Source organism: Physeter macrocephalus, chromosome 12, assembly GCF_002837175.3.
Source record: "Physeter macrocephalus isolate SW-GA chromosome 12, ASM283717v5, whole genome shotgun sequence".
NCBI lineage: Eukaryota > Metazoa > Chordata > Mammalia > Artiodactyla > Physeteridae > Physeter > Physeter macrocephalus.
Window position 1 is genome coordinate 16,577,261 of NC_041225.1, and position 15,744 is coordinate 16,593,004.

General features: G+C 42.6%; 1 protein-coding gene across 1 annotated transcript in view; it reads left to right on the forward strand.

The window, feature by feature from the left end:
• The window catches only part of VWA3B (von Willebrand factor A domain containing 3B), a 214,775-nt gene that overhangs the window by 109,741 nt on the left and 89,290 nt on the right, over nt 1-15,744 (forward strand). The window contains 4 exon segments of the mRNA XM_028497121.2: nt 523-661; nt 1,721-1,852; nt 6,581-6,679; nt 12,926-13,108. Of these exon segments, the coding sequence (XP_028352922.1) occupies nt 523-661; nt 1,721-1,852; nt 6,581-6,679; nt 12,926-13,108 (553 nt within the window).

The window sequence follows — 15,744 nt, forward strand, 5'->3', positions numbered from 1 at the left end:
TCTCCTATGCAGTGATCTCCTCTTCAGTGTTTTGCCCTGTAAAGTCTAGTTGACTGGGCCTTGCTGAACTCTGAACTCAGATTCAAGTATTTTTTTGTCTGCCCCACCCTCTCCCCCAGGGTTTGCCTGCAACCATGAATTTAATCTACATCCTGTGATGGGATCCTGAGCCTGGACCACAGAAGCAGTCCTGCTTACATGACCACCTAGCGCTTGGTTATTACTGGGATCTGGGGTTGCTTGATTCTATCCATAAGCTTCACTGAAGCTTCAGGAATGTGCTGGCATTACTAGCTTGACTGCAGTCAGCAGGGTTAGAAGAATAAATGGTGTGAAGTCATAGCTAAAGGCCTCAAAAATATCAGATGGCTGGAAGTAATTTACTTTTGGCTTTGGAGCCCAGTATTGGCTTTATTTTTCTGTCCCATTGATTTTCCTCTGTAGATGTATCATTAAGTTCTTAGGACGATGCTCTGAGTGCCACAGGCTCTAACCATTCCCTTTCAACTATTTCCTGCCTAGGATTAAATGGCTACAGGATGGGAGTCAAGTTCTTTTTGGAAAAGTGCCTAGTGATTGTGTCTACATTCTCGTTGACACATCTCACTCAATGAAGGGGAAACTGGACCTGGTGAAGAACAAGATCATCCAGCTCATACAGGTGAGATGGACCTGTCGGGATCAGGCACCTGGGGGCCTGAGTATCACGAGTGCATCTCCGCCAGTCAGCACCTGTAGTGGTTATCAGAGATGCACAGGCCAGGTTTGCGCTCAGAAATCACAGAAAAGCCACTTCAGAAAAAGGCTCCCTTTTGCCAGTGAGAGCATCATCAGTTCTTTGCAAGCAGACCCTTCCTTCTGTGGGTCCTTCCTGTAACATATACGGGTTGCTAAGGAAATTTCTATGTCCATTGCCCCAGGTTTTCTCTATCCTGGAATCTGTGGTGTGCACGCGCCTCCATTGTTTTCCAGATACTCTTCAGCTCGACCTGCTTATTTTAATTACCACTGCATGTTAGGGATGCTGCATGCACTGGCCCCAGAACTAATGTGTGGGAGGAGCGTGGGCTGATGGTCAGGAGCTTCTGGTCCTTATTCCACCTGTGCTGCCTCTGAGTTGTACTACCCAAAGCAGGCTGCTAACACTCCCTAACTCCTAGTTTCCACACCTATAAATGGGTATCAGAGTACTGTCATGACTCGGTAGTATTGATGTGAGTATGAACCATAGAAAACAGTTGCAGGGAGTGTTTGACAAATACAAAATAGAATTTTTAATTTGATGAACTTCTACTGGAGAAACATGAGCTGATTGATGGAAGGCAAGTGAAAAAAATCGCTTTACCAAAAAGATGTTGACCAAAGCGATAACACTGTTTTGGATTCTTTTAAGCATTTAGTGTGCATATTCGGTATACCATTAATGTCAGTATTAAACCCAAGATTTAATATCACATTATATATATATAAACTTATACATATATGTGATATATATATGTTTATACATATATACATTTGTAAATTTTTAATATCCAAACTGTGTGTAAATTTTATTTAAATGCCTTTTGAACTAGAAAAGATTTTCTCTGTTGAATGTAATTTGTAGCTTCTAGAACTGAAAAGAGATATCAAACGATTAAAATGTATCAAACCCTGGCCTGTCCTAATCTTTTCTCACACATAAGTGGTTTCATGGCTAAATAATAATTGTCTCTTACAGGAACAGCTGAAGTGTAAAAGGAAATTCAATTTTGTGCAGTTTGATGCTCAAGCCGTTGCTTGGCGGGAAAAACTTGTTGAAATTGATGAGGATAATTTGAAAGGGGCCCAGGCCTGGGTTAGAGACATTAAGGTAAGAAGGAGGCTGGGTCTGGGAGAAGAAGGATAGAGATCAGTATAGAAATGCTTGAGAAAGTGCTTTGAACGCCAAGGATAGCCATGGCTTCACATAGACATTCATTTTGCTTACAGAGGTCATGTTAATTCAACCTGTCAATATCTAACATTTAGATAAGCTTCTATTGACAGCACTGCTCTTGGCTCAAGTCTCAGCACTTTTATGAAAACAAATTTCAAAATATAATTTTTTTTTTTACTTAAACATTCATATTTGTTTCTTCTGACGCTTCATTCTTGCTTCAAATGATATATCTCAGCTGCTTTTAACAGTGGACTTTGTTCAAAAGTAATGAACTTGTGGAAACATACAGTACAGTGTGAGTGGTAAGGGCTGAAAGCAAGGAGAGAGATAGGGCAGCAGGATATCATAAAGGATATCATAAAGAAAGGTGAAATACTTTCTTCAGGCCTGCATTTTACTTGGAGAACTTTAAAGCTGCTGCTCTTGGCATTTACACAGACTACTGGGGAGAATTTGCCTTTCCTCAAATTTTCTCTTATCTTGAACTTAATTTTAAAAGTTCTTTTTCTAAGAACCACATAGCATTCCAGATATTTAAGATATACTAAAACTGAGACCAAGAGTTATTCTTAGAAGTCCAATATGGATTGCAAGTATCTTTAAAATAGTTCAGTGCCTGAGTTTAGAGTCCTGGATTTGACAGGAAGCCACACATGGGCGTTAGTGACGCTCCCTGAATATTAACCAAGCAGAACTTGCACTGTCATTGGGATGTTCTGGAGTTGCCTTGGGATTTGTTTTTTAAAAATGGAAGGAGGGGGAATTCCCTGGCGGTCCAGTGGCTGGGATTCACGCTTTCACTGACAAAGGCCCGGGTTCGATCCCTGGTTAGGGAACTGAGATCCCACAAGCTGCACAGCGTGACCAAATAAATAAATAAATAAATAAAATTAAAGTGGGAGGAGGAAATCTATAAGAAATATTAATGCCTGTAAAATTCTGTCCTAACTGGCTACCTTATGCTGGGAAAGAATGTTAAATTCATAACCAATTCGTTAAATGTCCAGGATTATCCATTGAAGTTCCTTGGGACATATGTTGTCTCCTTTTACAGTAGGAAATATCTTAATTCAGAGCCCACTAATTTAGAGTTCGTGATAACAAGATATTATATATGTAATCTCATTGGGTAAAAACATAAGTGGGTTCTGCTTTGTGTAAAAATCACTGATGAATAGTATCAGCCATCTAAGTGGCTAAAAATATGTCAGATCATTTTTTTGTGAAGTGTGATTCTGCTCTCTTCAAAAGTCTTCATTGAAGAACCCTTGCTTGCTTGCTGAATGTGCAAAATTCATTTTCAAGAAGACCAGATTCCTCTATTATTCTTTGGACTGGTTTGGTCCAGGAATCAACCCAGTAAGTTGAGGACAACACTCAGACGTTCTGAGCCTACCGTGTGCTGGTGTCACAGAGCAGTGGTCAGCTGGCATAGCCAGTCCTTGGGTCAGAGAATTAAAAAAATTTTAGTTATTGTTATTTTTAAGTTCTAAAAGCTCCATTTGATTCTCCTTCATGTGTTTTATTTTCTCTGATGAGACCTTCTTTTTCTTTGCTGATGCATTTTAGTTTTCATTTGTTTCAAGATTGTTGGTAATTGCTAGCTGAAGTATTTTTTTCATGGCTAATCTAAAATTGTTGTCAAATAATTCTAACATATCTGTCTTCTTGCTGTTGGTATCTATTATCTTTTTCATTTCAGGTTGAGAGCTTCCTGCTTCTTGGTACGATGGACTGATTATCAATTGAATCCTAGACATTTTTGTTTTATGTTATGAGACTCTGGATATTCTTCTAGCCTTCTATTTAGCTGGTTCTGTCTCACACTGCTCTGTCAGGAGGATGGGTGGGCCCTGCCTCATATTTCCAGGTGCAGGTTGAAGTTCAGGTTCCCCACTTGAACTCTGTTGACACCTGATGGGGAGGAGTACCTTGTTACTGCTGGGTGGGTGTGGACATCATTGAGCAGGGAGGACGTGGTACAGTTGGTGCGGATGAAAGTCCCAGCTCACTACTTGGCTTCCTTGTATACCACTCTGGCAGAAGTGTTAGGTGATTTATTTTATTTATCCTACTTGGTGTTATCTGACCTTCTTGGGTCCATGGGGTTATGTCTGTCATTGTTTTTGGAAAATTCTCAGCCATTTTTTTTTTCAAATATTTCTTCTGTCCTGTTTTCCCTCTTCTCCTATATTTCCAATTAAGCATATATCAGACCATTTGATACTGTTCCACAGCTCTCTGATGCTCTTTTCTGTTTTGGTTTGCTCTTGTTTCTCTTTGTATTTTAATTTGGGTAATTCCTATTCCTCTATCTTCACGTTCACTAGTTCTTTCCCTGGCTGTTTTGAACCTACAGTCATTCCTCTGTATCTATAGGGTCCTCATTCGTGGATTCAACCAACCCCAGATGGAAATTTTTTTTTAATTCCAGAAAGTTCCAAAAAACAAAACTTGAATTTGCGGCACGCTGGCAACTATTTACATAGCATTTGAACTGTATTAGGTATTATACATAATCTAGAGAAGATTTAAAGTATATGGGAGGATGGGACTTCCCTGGTGGCGCAGTGGTTAAGAATCCTCCTGCCAGTGCAGGGGACACGGGTTCGAGCCCTGGTCCAGAAAGATCCCACGTGCCGCGAAGCAACTAAGCCCGTGCGCCACAACTACTGAGCCTGCGCGCCTAGAGCCTGTGCTCCGCAACAAGAGAAGCCACCGCAATGAGAAGCCCGCGCACCAAAACAAAGAGTAGCCCCCGCTCACCGCAACTAGAGAAAGCCTGCGTGCAGCAACAAAGACCCAATGCAGCCATAAATAAATAAATAAATTTATTTATTTAAAAAATAAAGTATATGTGAGGATGTACATAGGTTATATTCAATTACTATGCCATTTTATATAAGGGACTTGAGCATCTGCAGATTTTGGTATCTGTCAGGGGGAGAGGGTCCTGGACCAACCCCTGTGGATACCAAGGAACAACTGTACTCTGAACTCTTTGAAAGACTTCTTCACCATCCTACTGAGTTTTTTATTGTTAGCATTTTTATATTCTATTATTTCTGAAGGTTCCATCTCTGCTGAAATTACCCACCTGGTCTTGAATGTTGTTCACCTTTGCCATTAGAAGTTTTAAATGTATGAATCACAGTTATTTTAAATTTTCTGTCAGATGGTTTCAGCATCTGTGTCATATCTGTGTTTGTTTCTGATGAGTACTTTTGCCTCTTGGTAGTATGTTGTTTACTCCTCTATTTATATGCTTATTTTCTGTTAAAAGCTGGACATCATGTGCAGTATATAGAGACTGAGATAAATATTTTTAATGCCTGGAAATGAGCATGCCTTTCTTTGTGGGGTGGGTTAATATTACTCTAATTAGGAGTTGGGCTGGGTTTGAGGTCTGTTTGTTTGCACCATATCCCTCAAATTCTTGTAGTGACACTGTGTGTCGCTACACAAGGGGATGACGTGCCAGAGGGTTGTCTGCTTCTTCCTCGGCTTTTGATTTTTCCCTTCACGCTGGGCCTCAGAGAGCGTTTCTCTTGAAAGTTACTTGTTAGCTGATGTTTCTAGGGGAGTGATGGGGGTGGGTGTTCTCTGAATAAGCCTCAGTCTTAATCAGGCATGGTGTCCAGGAGTCTCAGGGGTGTGGCCTTCTCAGTGTCTCTGAGCCCAGCACAGAGCCCTGCTCCTTCCGCAAGTGTAGAGAGTTTGTTGTTTCCTCTTGCCTTCCCCCAGCCTTCCTGGGTTTTGACCAGTGCCCTAGGGTGAGCGTGTTCATGGTTGCCCCCCACCCCATATACACACACAGATTAAGGCTTTTGTTCTGCTGGGGAGAGTGAAGAGAGGGTCTCTACGGAGATTCCTGTGTTTCTCTCCCCCAGTTCTGCACCATGAAGGAGAATTTCTCTAGACTCTCCCAGTCGATTCTGTGAGCACCCTGTGGGGTTTGTGGTGAAACAGCCTTCAATAGAGCACCGATGCCCCCACATCTGTGGCCTCTCACCAACATGCACCTGGCAACCTCCGCTGATTCACCAGTCACCCCAGCCCAACTCTTCTTCTAGTGTCTGGCTGCATCCTGTCCCAGAAAGCCAGGGCTGGCCTCTTGCCTGACTCTCCAGGGGCCCATCCCTCCCCAGATTTGGGGCCAGTGGTTGCCCTGTGACCTGAGCCCTCTCATGGGCATAACAAAAGTCATGTACTTGCTGTTTGTCTGGCTTTTTTTCATTCTGAGTTTTGGAGTGACACCCTTGCCAGTTCTGTACCTCCCTTGGCAGAAACTGCAGGAGTTTTACAGCTTTACAGTCTCCTGTACCTCTGCATTGCTCATGACACCACACTCATGTTTGTGGTTGGAAACTAACATGGTCCCCAAATTGAATTAAGAGCTCTGTCGTCAGGCCAGGAAATCCATCGTCCTGGCTTCTAGCTCTCCTGGGGCTGTCTGCATAGATGCTTTTATGACATATTCAGGGATTTGTCTTCTTGGAATTCCTGAACTTAAATTATTATCTCAGTCTAATTTAAGTGTATCTTTTACTTCACAAGTACTTTTCTTTTTGGAAGCAGAGAATAAATAACACTTGTTTGTGAGATCTTTTTTGAGACTCGAGTATGTACTTGGTATGTCTCTCTCTCTCTTTTCTGTAGATTGGAAGTTCCACAAACACCTTGAGTGCCCTGCAAATTGCTTTTGCTGATAAAGAAACACAAGTAATCTACCTTTTGACAGATGGGAGACCTGACCAGGTACTTATCAAAGTTGGGAACAAAGAGGGACTCACTAAACCCCTGAAAGTGAATGCTGAGAGTGGGTTTGGGGGACCTTTTCCACTGCCACTAAAAAGCTGTTGAGAGATACTTGCTTGGCTTAGGGGCGCAGAACTGAGGTAAAAACACACACACTGAGAATTGCCTTTGTCTACTACAACAGTGAGGAGAATTTAAGTGACAGTGAGTGTTGTTTGGTTAATTTGATGCACACTCATAGGCCTGGAGACCAACCCCAGGAAAGGAGATGTCTGCCTTCCATGGAAGACTGGTTTATATTTTATTATAAACTAAGAGTGAGGAGATTCTTTTTGATTTGTTTCCTTTGGGGACGCTGAATCTAAAACATGTCACTGCACAGTGTCCTTGGTTTTATCCCTAATTTTAACTTAGTAATCATTTAAACAAAAGCATGCCTTTCTGGTGAAATGTTCTTTGTTTTGTTTAGCCTGACTGGAAAATATTTGAAAAGTTTTAGCGGTGTCTGTTCATCTTCTTTTGAGCTTTGTGAATGAAAGGCTAATGCTCTGGGCATTAAATAAACATGCGGATGTGCAGGCCAGTACAATGTAAATTAACCGCTAAAGTGAATTAGTATCAACCTGTTTCCTTCATTGTGAAGTGTCTGCATGTGAAGACTGCTAGGCAGATATTGTAAAATATCCGGTGTCAAACAGTCCAGGGCTTAAATACTAAGGCAACTGGATTTTACTACAGTGTTAGATTTATGGCCACGAAGTTGTATAAAGTGAAATTTTATTTGGAATGATTTTCCTATCAACTTCACTACACTTTCTATTCAGAGGCGATTTATCGTGCCTTGTTTATGCTCCTTGTGTGGCGGCTACACGTTTGAGGCTACAGAGATGAATAATATCCTGCCCTAGGGGAGCTTACACATTGGAGGATGTGCTAGCATATACAGTTAATTCTGATAAGATATAGGGAGTAGAGTTGCCTGTGCTACGGGCTGTACGGGAGCACAGTGATGAATTCTGCTGTACACGATGGAGAGAAGGCCAGGCAAGGTTCCCCCGAGGAGGGTGCATGTCAGCTGTGTCTGGAAGGAGGAGAAGAAATTTCCTAAACAGGGGAGATTACTGGTATCCCGGGCAGAAGGAACAGAGGTGTGAAAATATGTGGGCTGCTCGGGGGAGCAACCGAGAGCCATGAATGGAAAGGTGTCAGGGCCGAGTCTCGGAGGTTTGGTTGCGGGAGATTGTGAAGGTCCTTGAGTATCACACAGAAAGGATGGGCTTTACCTCAGTAGGGACTCTCAGAGGAGCAGATGGTCCCATCCACCTGTGCGTTAGAGATGTGGATGTGGAGAGCCAGGGAAAGACTAGATCTTGGGCTGGTGGTGAGGTCCCACCTCAGGGAGGAGCAGCAGAAATGCGGAGGAGGGGACCCTTCAGAGATGAGATCATAGAAGCAGCATCAAAGGACTCGGTGGCCAGTTTGGGGGCAGGAGGTGGGGGGCTGGGTGAGGAACAAGGGAGAAGGGGGTCAAGATGACTGATTTCTGGTTTCTAGTAATTGTTATTAACTGATTGAAATCTAAAGAAGGAGAGACCCGGGGGTTTCTGGTGGAGGAAGCCGAGTTTGAGCACCTGGAGGTCACGGCTGTCCAAAAGCCCCTAGAAGGATGGGGCTGGCATTTGGGGGAAGAGGTAGGCTGCAGGTTCTGACTTGAAAGTCACCTGGACAGGGGGTCTTTTTCTTGTTAATAAATCCTAACTGATTTTATTGTAATTTAGAAAATATAAGTAAGCATATAATCATAAGGAAGAATAAGATGTAAATCGTTCATAATTCAATTTTCTGCTCTTTGTCATCTAATATATGCGTTTTTCCAAGTCATGAGAAATTCTTCAGAAACATCATTCTCAAGGAGTGCATCATATTAAATGACACAGATGTAATAAAACTACCTTAAAAATTGACTTGATTTAATTTTTGAACAGTAATACATTCACAAATGACAAAGGTAGGAAAGGATAGAATGTAGAGAAAATCCTCCCTCCCACCTCCTTTCACCAGCTATGAGGCAGGTGATATGTATATTACCAGTATGTTACCAGTTTCTTGCATCTTCTCTGAGAGATAGTTTTGCGATGCGGACAGATATTTGTTTATGTATCTTTCCTTTTAAAACACATAAATGGTAGCATATTACACACACAATTCTGCAACTGTATTAATAAAACAATATAGCTCGGAGATTGCTTAATATCATTTCGTAAAGAGCTTCCTCATTTTTTCTATAGCTGCCTACTATTCCATCACACAGCTACTTAGTCATGTCCCCCGGTGATGAATGTTTAGGTTATTTCAATCTTCCTGTTATATACAAGGTTGCAAAAGTAACTGTGCACATATATCATTTTGCACATGTATATCTGTAGCATAAATTCGGAGAAGTGAACTCAGTTAAAAGGTATATGTTTTGATAGATACTGCCAAATAGCCCTTGAAGAAGATTTACCAAGTACCACTGTACCAGCAGTGTGTTGAGAAGGATTCTTGGTCCACAGTCCATCATAGACTTATGAGGGTCTGGAATCTCCCAAAATTATATTAAAAAGGCACTCATACATTTCTGTGGGGAGAAGATCAGTAGCTTGCCCCCAAATTCCCAGTGGGTCTGTGGTCCACTTAACGATGAGGCACTAGGGAAATGAACGAGCTGGAATCAGAAATATGCAAGTTACTGAAAAAGTGATTTATAAACTCTTATTCGGGCATTTCGTATTTGTATCTGCCTTTTCCCCACAAGCAATCTACTTATTTTGCATTATTCCTCAGACTCTCTCAAAAAAACAAATGGATATTTGATATTCATGTTCTATGTAGAGGACATTAAGATGTACCTCTCAATCTCGATTTGTTTTTGAATTTTCACTGACTGTAGGACCTGAATATGTAAGACCGATGTCATTATTCCCGGTACTCCGCAGAATGTTCTACTTGGAAGAACACACAGAGATGCTGTTCAGGATTCAGCTCCATGAACACCAGCGTGCTGCTTGTTTATTAAATGTCCAGGGCAGAATTATATAGAAGACATGTCTTTTAATTAATCAAGTTCAAAGGGTTCTTCGTGAACCTGGGATTTCTAGGTGTCCTTTGTTGGGCATCTGTAGGTGCAGATGGGCACTGCAGGGCCTCTGTCAGGAGCAGCCCAGCACATCTTTGGCTGTGGTTATTTTGGGACTTCTTTGAAGTTAGGGACTCACCCTCGCAAGAATGGACGTGAGGAAGGTATCTGCACGGTTCTAAACAAAAATGGATGGATCATAAAGCCCCACGTAGGGTATGTGAGGGATGGGGGCAGGGGAAGGCACAGGGTGACCCCCTCTGCACAAACAAACCTTCTTCAGGCTGTTGGGAGAACCGTCCCTGCCTTTCTTGGCACCCCAAGTTGACCTTTGTGGTGAAAGGAACATCTGGCCGCACACCTGTTTAGACTCGGGGACGAGGGCACTGGGGGAGAGTGTCTCAGGTGTGCTGCTTGGCCCCATCTTAGGGACCGACGGGACCTCTGAGGGGAACAGACTAAGTGAGGAGTCCTGGGCTGAGAAAGGCTTCCTCGGTGTCCTACAGACGTGGCCCCCGCATTGCACAGCCCCGCGAGCTGAGCTACTATAGTAAGTGGCTGGGAAGAGTCAGGGTGACTCTTTTTTTTTTTTGCCACCCGGCATGTGGAATCTTAGTTCCTCCACCAGGGATCGAACCTGTGCCCCCTGCAGTGGAAGCACGGAGTCTTAACCACTGGACCACCAGGGAAGTCCCTAAACAATGGGGTTTTTTTTTGGGTGGGGGGTTGTTTTTGTTTTGGCATTCCACGGATATTTACTGAGTACCTTTTATGTGCCAGGTACTGCTATCAGTCTGGGATACAGTGGAGAGCAAGATAGACCACATACCTGCCCTTCAGTGAAGCTTCTGTTTTATGGCGAGATAGGCAATGAGCAAATGACTGTATGAAATAATGTCAGGTAGCATATGAAAGATGAAAATGCTACCCACGGTCCCTGGCACCCACACTGTTTGCACTAAATCAACGTTAGTGTCTTTCCCTTCCCAAATATCTCAGCTCTAAGTCAATATAGGAGTAATTTCTAGCTAAAACCCTATCTATCAAATTAACAGAATTTAGGTCTAGCATCTCCAGTCTGGTGTATGGGGCTGAGGGGCAGTGGCCAGGAGTCCTGTAAGAAATGAGGATAATGATAGTACCTTCCATGGTGGGTTGTAGGGGGGATGCAGGGAGAGAGCACAAGCAGAGCCCTTAGTGCCCAGCGCATGGCAAGTCCTCAAAACGGAAGCTAGGTTGAAGGAAGAGCAGGCAGCAGAGAGGGCTTTGCTGTGTCCTTAAAGTTGACAAGAGGGATGGGATCAGCCCTCAGCTAGGTTAGGTTGCTGTTTGGTTAGGAACCAGCCAATGGGCAGAGGGGAGGGGAGAGAAGCGAGGAGAGGTGTGAGTGGGCTTATGGGCAGGGACAGGTTCAAGGCTGGTCAGATACGGAGACTGAAGCCATGTGTAAGTGGTGGCTGGAGTGAGACCAGTTCTTGGGGGCCCACTCAACTGGCCATCTCCCAGTGGCGAGTCCAGAGGCCTCCCTCATCCCCCTGCCTCCCCGGGGCTCATAGCAAACGCACAGGAAGGGTTAACAGTCAAAGGAGAGGAACTGGGGGTGGAGAGTGGGACCTGGCTGAAGGGGCCAGCAAGTTGAGTCCATCAAAGAGGGACTGAGAAACGCAGAGGCAGTGGAAGCAAGACAATCAGAGGCGCTCCTGAGGGTGCCCAGCTGGGCGTGGTGGCGCTGGTAGAGAGGTGGCAGGGCAGTTCATCAGTCATCTTTCCTGAGAGTCGGGCAATGTTTACGGAGAGTCAGCCCTTACCAAGAGACGGTCTTTATTGCAAACGGCGGGGAAACGAATAGTCTGGCCTTGCTTCTAGTAGTAAAGACTCTTTGAATCTAGTCTTACCACTTAAGAGGTTGATGATCTAGGAGACTTAATCCTTCTGCGCCTCAGTTTCTCCATCTTTAAGTGGAGTCCATATCCATACCTACTGTGCCAATTAGGGTTTCATGTTACTGGGGGAAAAAAAGCAAAAGAGCAGACCAATGATGGCTGAAACAATGGGGAGATTTGTATCCCTATGGCTATGAAGCCCAGCGGAAGGTAGTCTAGGTTATACAGTACAGCTATTCAAGGATGTCTCCAAGAAATAGGCTTCCTTTAATCTTTATGCTTCACTGTCTTTGTGTGTGACGTCCACCGTCATGGTCACAAAAGAGCTGCTCCACTTCTAGGCAGAGTGTCCACTTTTCCAGGGGGCAGGGGTGAAAAGGGGAGGATATTAGCTTTTTTTTGTTAAGTCTTTGTCTTTTTTATTGGCAAAAAAAATCTCTCCCTTGAGACTTCTGCTTATATCTCAATGGACAGACCTGGCCACACCTAGCTGCAAAAAAAGTGTCAGAAGATGAGTTTGTATGTGTGTCTGTGTTTGTTTGTTTGTTTGTTTGTTTGTTTTTAACTAAGTATGTTGCTACCATGAAAAGAAAACCAGGGCTCTGACAGTAAAAAAAGGAGAGGTAGGCAACTAGCAGTCTTTCCAAAACTCTCTCACAAGATGGTTTTGAGGATTAACTGGGATATTATGTCCCCAACAGAGTGCCCAGCACATGGAAGGACCCTAAATCAATGTCTCTTTTTTCACTCTGTGGGAGACACATTGACCATGGTCTAGAAATTACTTTTTGGGAGTAGATGCTTTGGAAGCCACATGGAGATCTGGTGGCCCCACTCTGTAGAATCCCAATAGCCAAGGTGTATTACCCATGACCCTAATACTTTAAGTGCTCAGAAGTATAGCCCAGCACTTTAAAAGCATGGACTCTAGGCTTAGGTGCACTGAAATTGAGTAGTTTGGTTAGTCAAATATTTCTCCCAGATTTTTTCCCACCAAACTGTGAGCCCTCAGAGGGCAAGAGCTGAGTCATTGGTCTTCATACTCTCACTATCTGGCAGTGTTTGCTTGGTTTATTGAATTGAATTTACTCCTTTCCAAGAAGTCACTCTCCGCTGTATACAGGATTACTATTTGAAAATTTCACTATCTAGAGCAAATACTAGGGATTTTCACATCTTTTTTTTTTTCTGTCTCTTCCTCTCTCTTTCCATCTCCCCTTTTCCCCTCAAAATGTATCATTTCAGCCACCTAAAATGGTTATAGAGCAGGCCAAAGGTTTTCATAAAGTTCCTATTTACACCATCTCCTTCTGTTACAATGATGAGATTGCAAATGGATTTTTGAAAGAGCTTGCTTCTTTGACTGGAGGAGAGTTCCATTCTTACAGTTTTGGTTACAAGGATCCCTGTCCTCCAGAGGCTGTTCAGGTAAGAGCTTAATGGGCTGAGAGAGTGTTCACTTACTTCAGCACTAATGGCTGGAGGCCCATGGATGAGACTTTAATTGGGAAAACAGCAACCACAAGGACAACTAAGTTGAGAAAATGAATCACTTAACAGTGAGTGTACTACAAAATGTGGTCTAAGGACCACCTGAGCTAAGGCACCTGTGACAATGCAGATTCCTGGGTCCTACTTCAGAGCTACTAAATCAGGCTCTAGGCATAGAGGCCTAGGAATCTTAATATAGTTTGTTTTTTTCTATGCTTTTTATGATGGAAAGTTTCAAACAAACACAAAAGTAGAAGAGTATATGGACCATGTACCTATCAGTCAAATTTAACAATTATCAACATTTTGCCAAACTTCAGGAATCTGTATTTTTTTTTTTTTTTTTTTTTTTTTTTTGCGGTATGCGGGCCTCCCACTGTTGTGGCCTCTCCCTGTTGCAGAGCACAGGCTCTGGATGCTCAGGCCCAGTGACCATGGCCCACGGGCCCAGCCGCTCCGCAGCACGTGGGATCTTCCCGGACCGGGGCACGAACCTGCGTCCCTTGCATTGGCAGGCGGACTCCCAACCACTGCACCACCAGGGAAGCCCAGGAATCTGTATTTTTAATAAGCATCCTGGGGGTCCATACATAAAGTTTGTTAACCACTGCCTGTTTACAGACATTTGTGGGAAACTTTCAAAAAATTCAGATGTTAGGTAGTTGTCTTCTGACTTCTCAGGCTGTATAACCACGTGACACCTGAAAAAGCAATCCATTCTAATGCACTAATGGGAGAAAGTAAATAAAATTCTATTCTCCAGTCTTCCAGTCTTGGCCTGAAGATATGCATTTCAAGAATGCCCTTCTATGGGCTTCCCTGGTGGCACAGTGGTTAAGAATCTGCCTGCCAATGCAGGGGACATGGGTTTGAGCCCTGGTTCAGGAAGATCCCCCATGCCGCGGAGCAACTAAGCCCGTGCGCCACAATTACTGAGCCTATGCTCTAAAGTCTGTGAGCCACAGCTACTGAGCCCACACGCCTACAGCCCGTGCTCCACAACAAGAGAAGCCACCGTAATGAGAAGCCCATGCACCGCAACGAAAGAGTAGTCCCCGCTCGTCACAACTAGAGAAAGCCCGCGTGCAGCAACAAAGACCCAACACAGCCAAATAAATAAATAAATAAATAAATAATCAATCCTTTAAAAAAAAAAAAAAAAAAGAATGCCCTTCTAGAGAATGTGGTTTTTGTCTTACTGTCTGCTCTAAGGAGTGATGAACCAGAGTACTGATCAGTGCTTACATGTGAGGAAACTACCAGAGTCTGGGGAATGAATCATCGAAAGGAATTGGAGGGAACAGTACTCTGAGCTCACACAAGGCAGAGAATACTGACTACTTCCATCAGTTATACTGGAAAACCTCATAATCTTATGGGCATTGGGTAGAATTTAAAGAATGATCTTCCCTTAGCAGTGGAAACAACCAAACACTGCTCCAGTTCTGTCTAGAAAATCTTAAATGCAAGACCTGAAAGGATCAGTCCATTTCCAAGGAACTTAACTGCATCTCTGAACAAACCCCAAGAATAATTATAGGAAAGCAAGACTATCCACCACTCAACAAAGTAAAATTGACAATTTCTGACATCCAATCAAGTAGTACCAGGTATGCAAAGAAGCAGGAAAATACAGGTCCATAATGAGGAGAAAAAACAAACAGAAAAATTGAAACATGTAAAAGTGACTCAGATGTTAGTATTAGAGCATGAAAACAGTTATTGTAACTGTATTTGATATGTTCAAAAAGTTAGGGAGAGACATGGAAATACAAGTAAGACACAAATCAAGCTTCTGGAGATTAAAAAAGTACCATGTATGAGATAAAAAAATACATGTAATAGGATGAACAGCAGATGAGACATTGCAGAACAAAAGATTAGTAAACTGCAAGATAGCAATAGAAATATCCAAAATGTAACATAGAAAAGAAAGAGAATTAAAACCAAAAAAACAAACCAGAAAAATAGAAAATAAGGCATCAGTGAGCTGTGGAAGAATTCAAGTAGTTTAAACATATATGAAGCAACAGTGACCAGAAATTTTACAAGTTGGATTAAAACTGTAAATCCACAGATCCAAGAAACTCAATGAATCCCAAGCACAATAAACATGAAGAAGACTACACCAAGTTACATCAGAATCAAACTTCTCAAAAACAGTGACAAAGAGAAAATTTTAAAAGAAGGTGAATTATGTACAGAGGAACAAAGGTAAGAATGACAGCAGATTTCTCATTAGAAACAATGCAAGTGAAAAGAGAGTGACGTGACATTTTTAAAGTACTGAAAGAAAAACAACTGTCAGTGTAGAATCTACACAGAATATATTTCAAAAAGCAAAGTTAATAAAGATATACAAAAACTGAAATAAGTCATCACCGATAAACCTGCAGTACAAGAAATGTTAAAGAGAGTACTATAGGTAGAAGGAAAATCATACCAGATAGAAATACAGATCTACACTAAGGAATGAAGAGCAAAGGAAACGGTAACTGCATGGGTAAATATGTAAGTTTTTTTTCCTTGTTATTTAAATCTAAATATAAATAACTGGAGGGATTTCCAGTTCC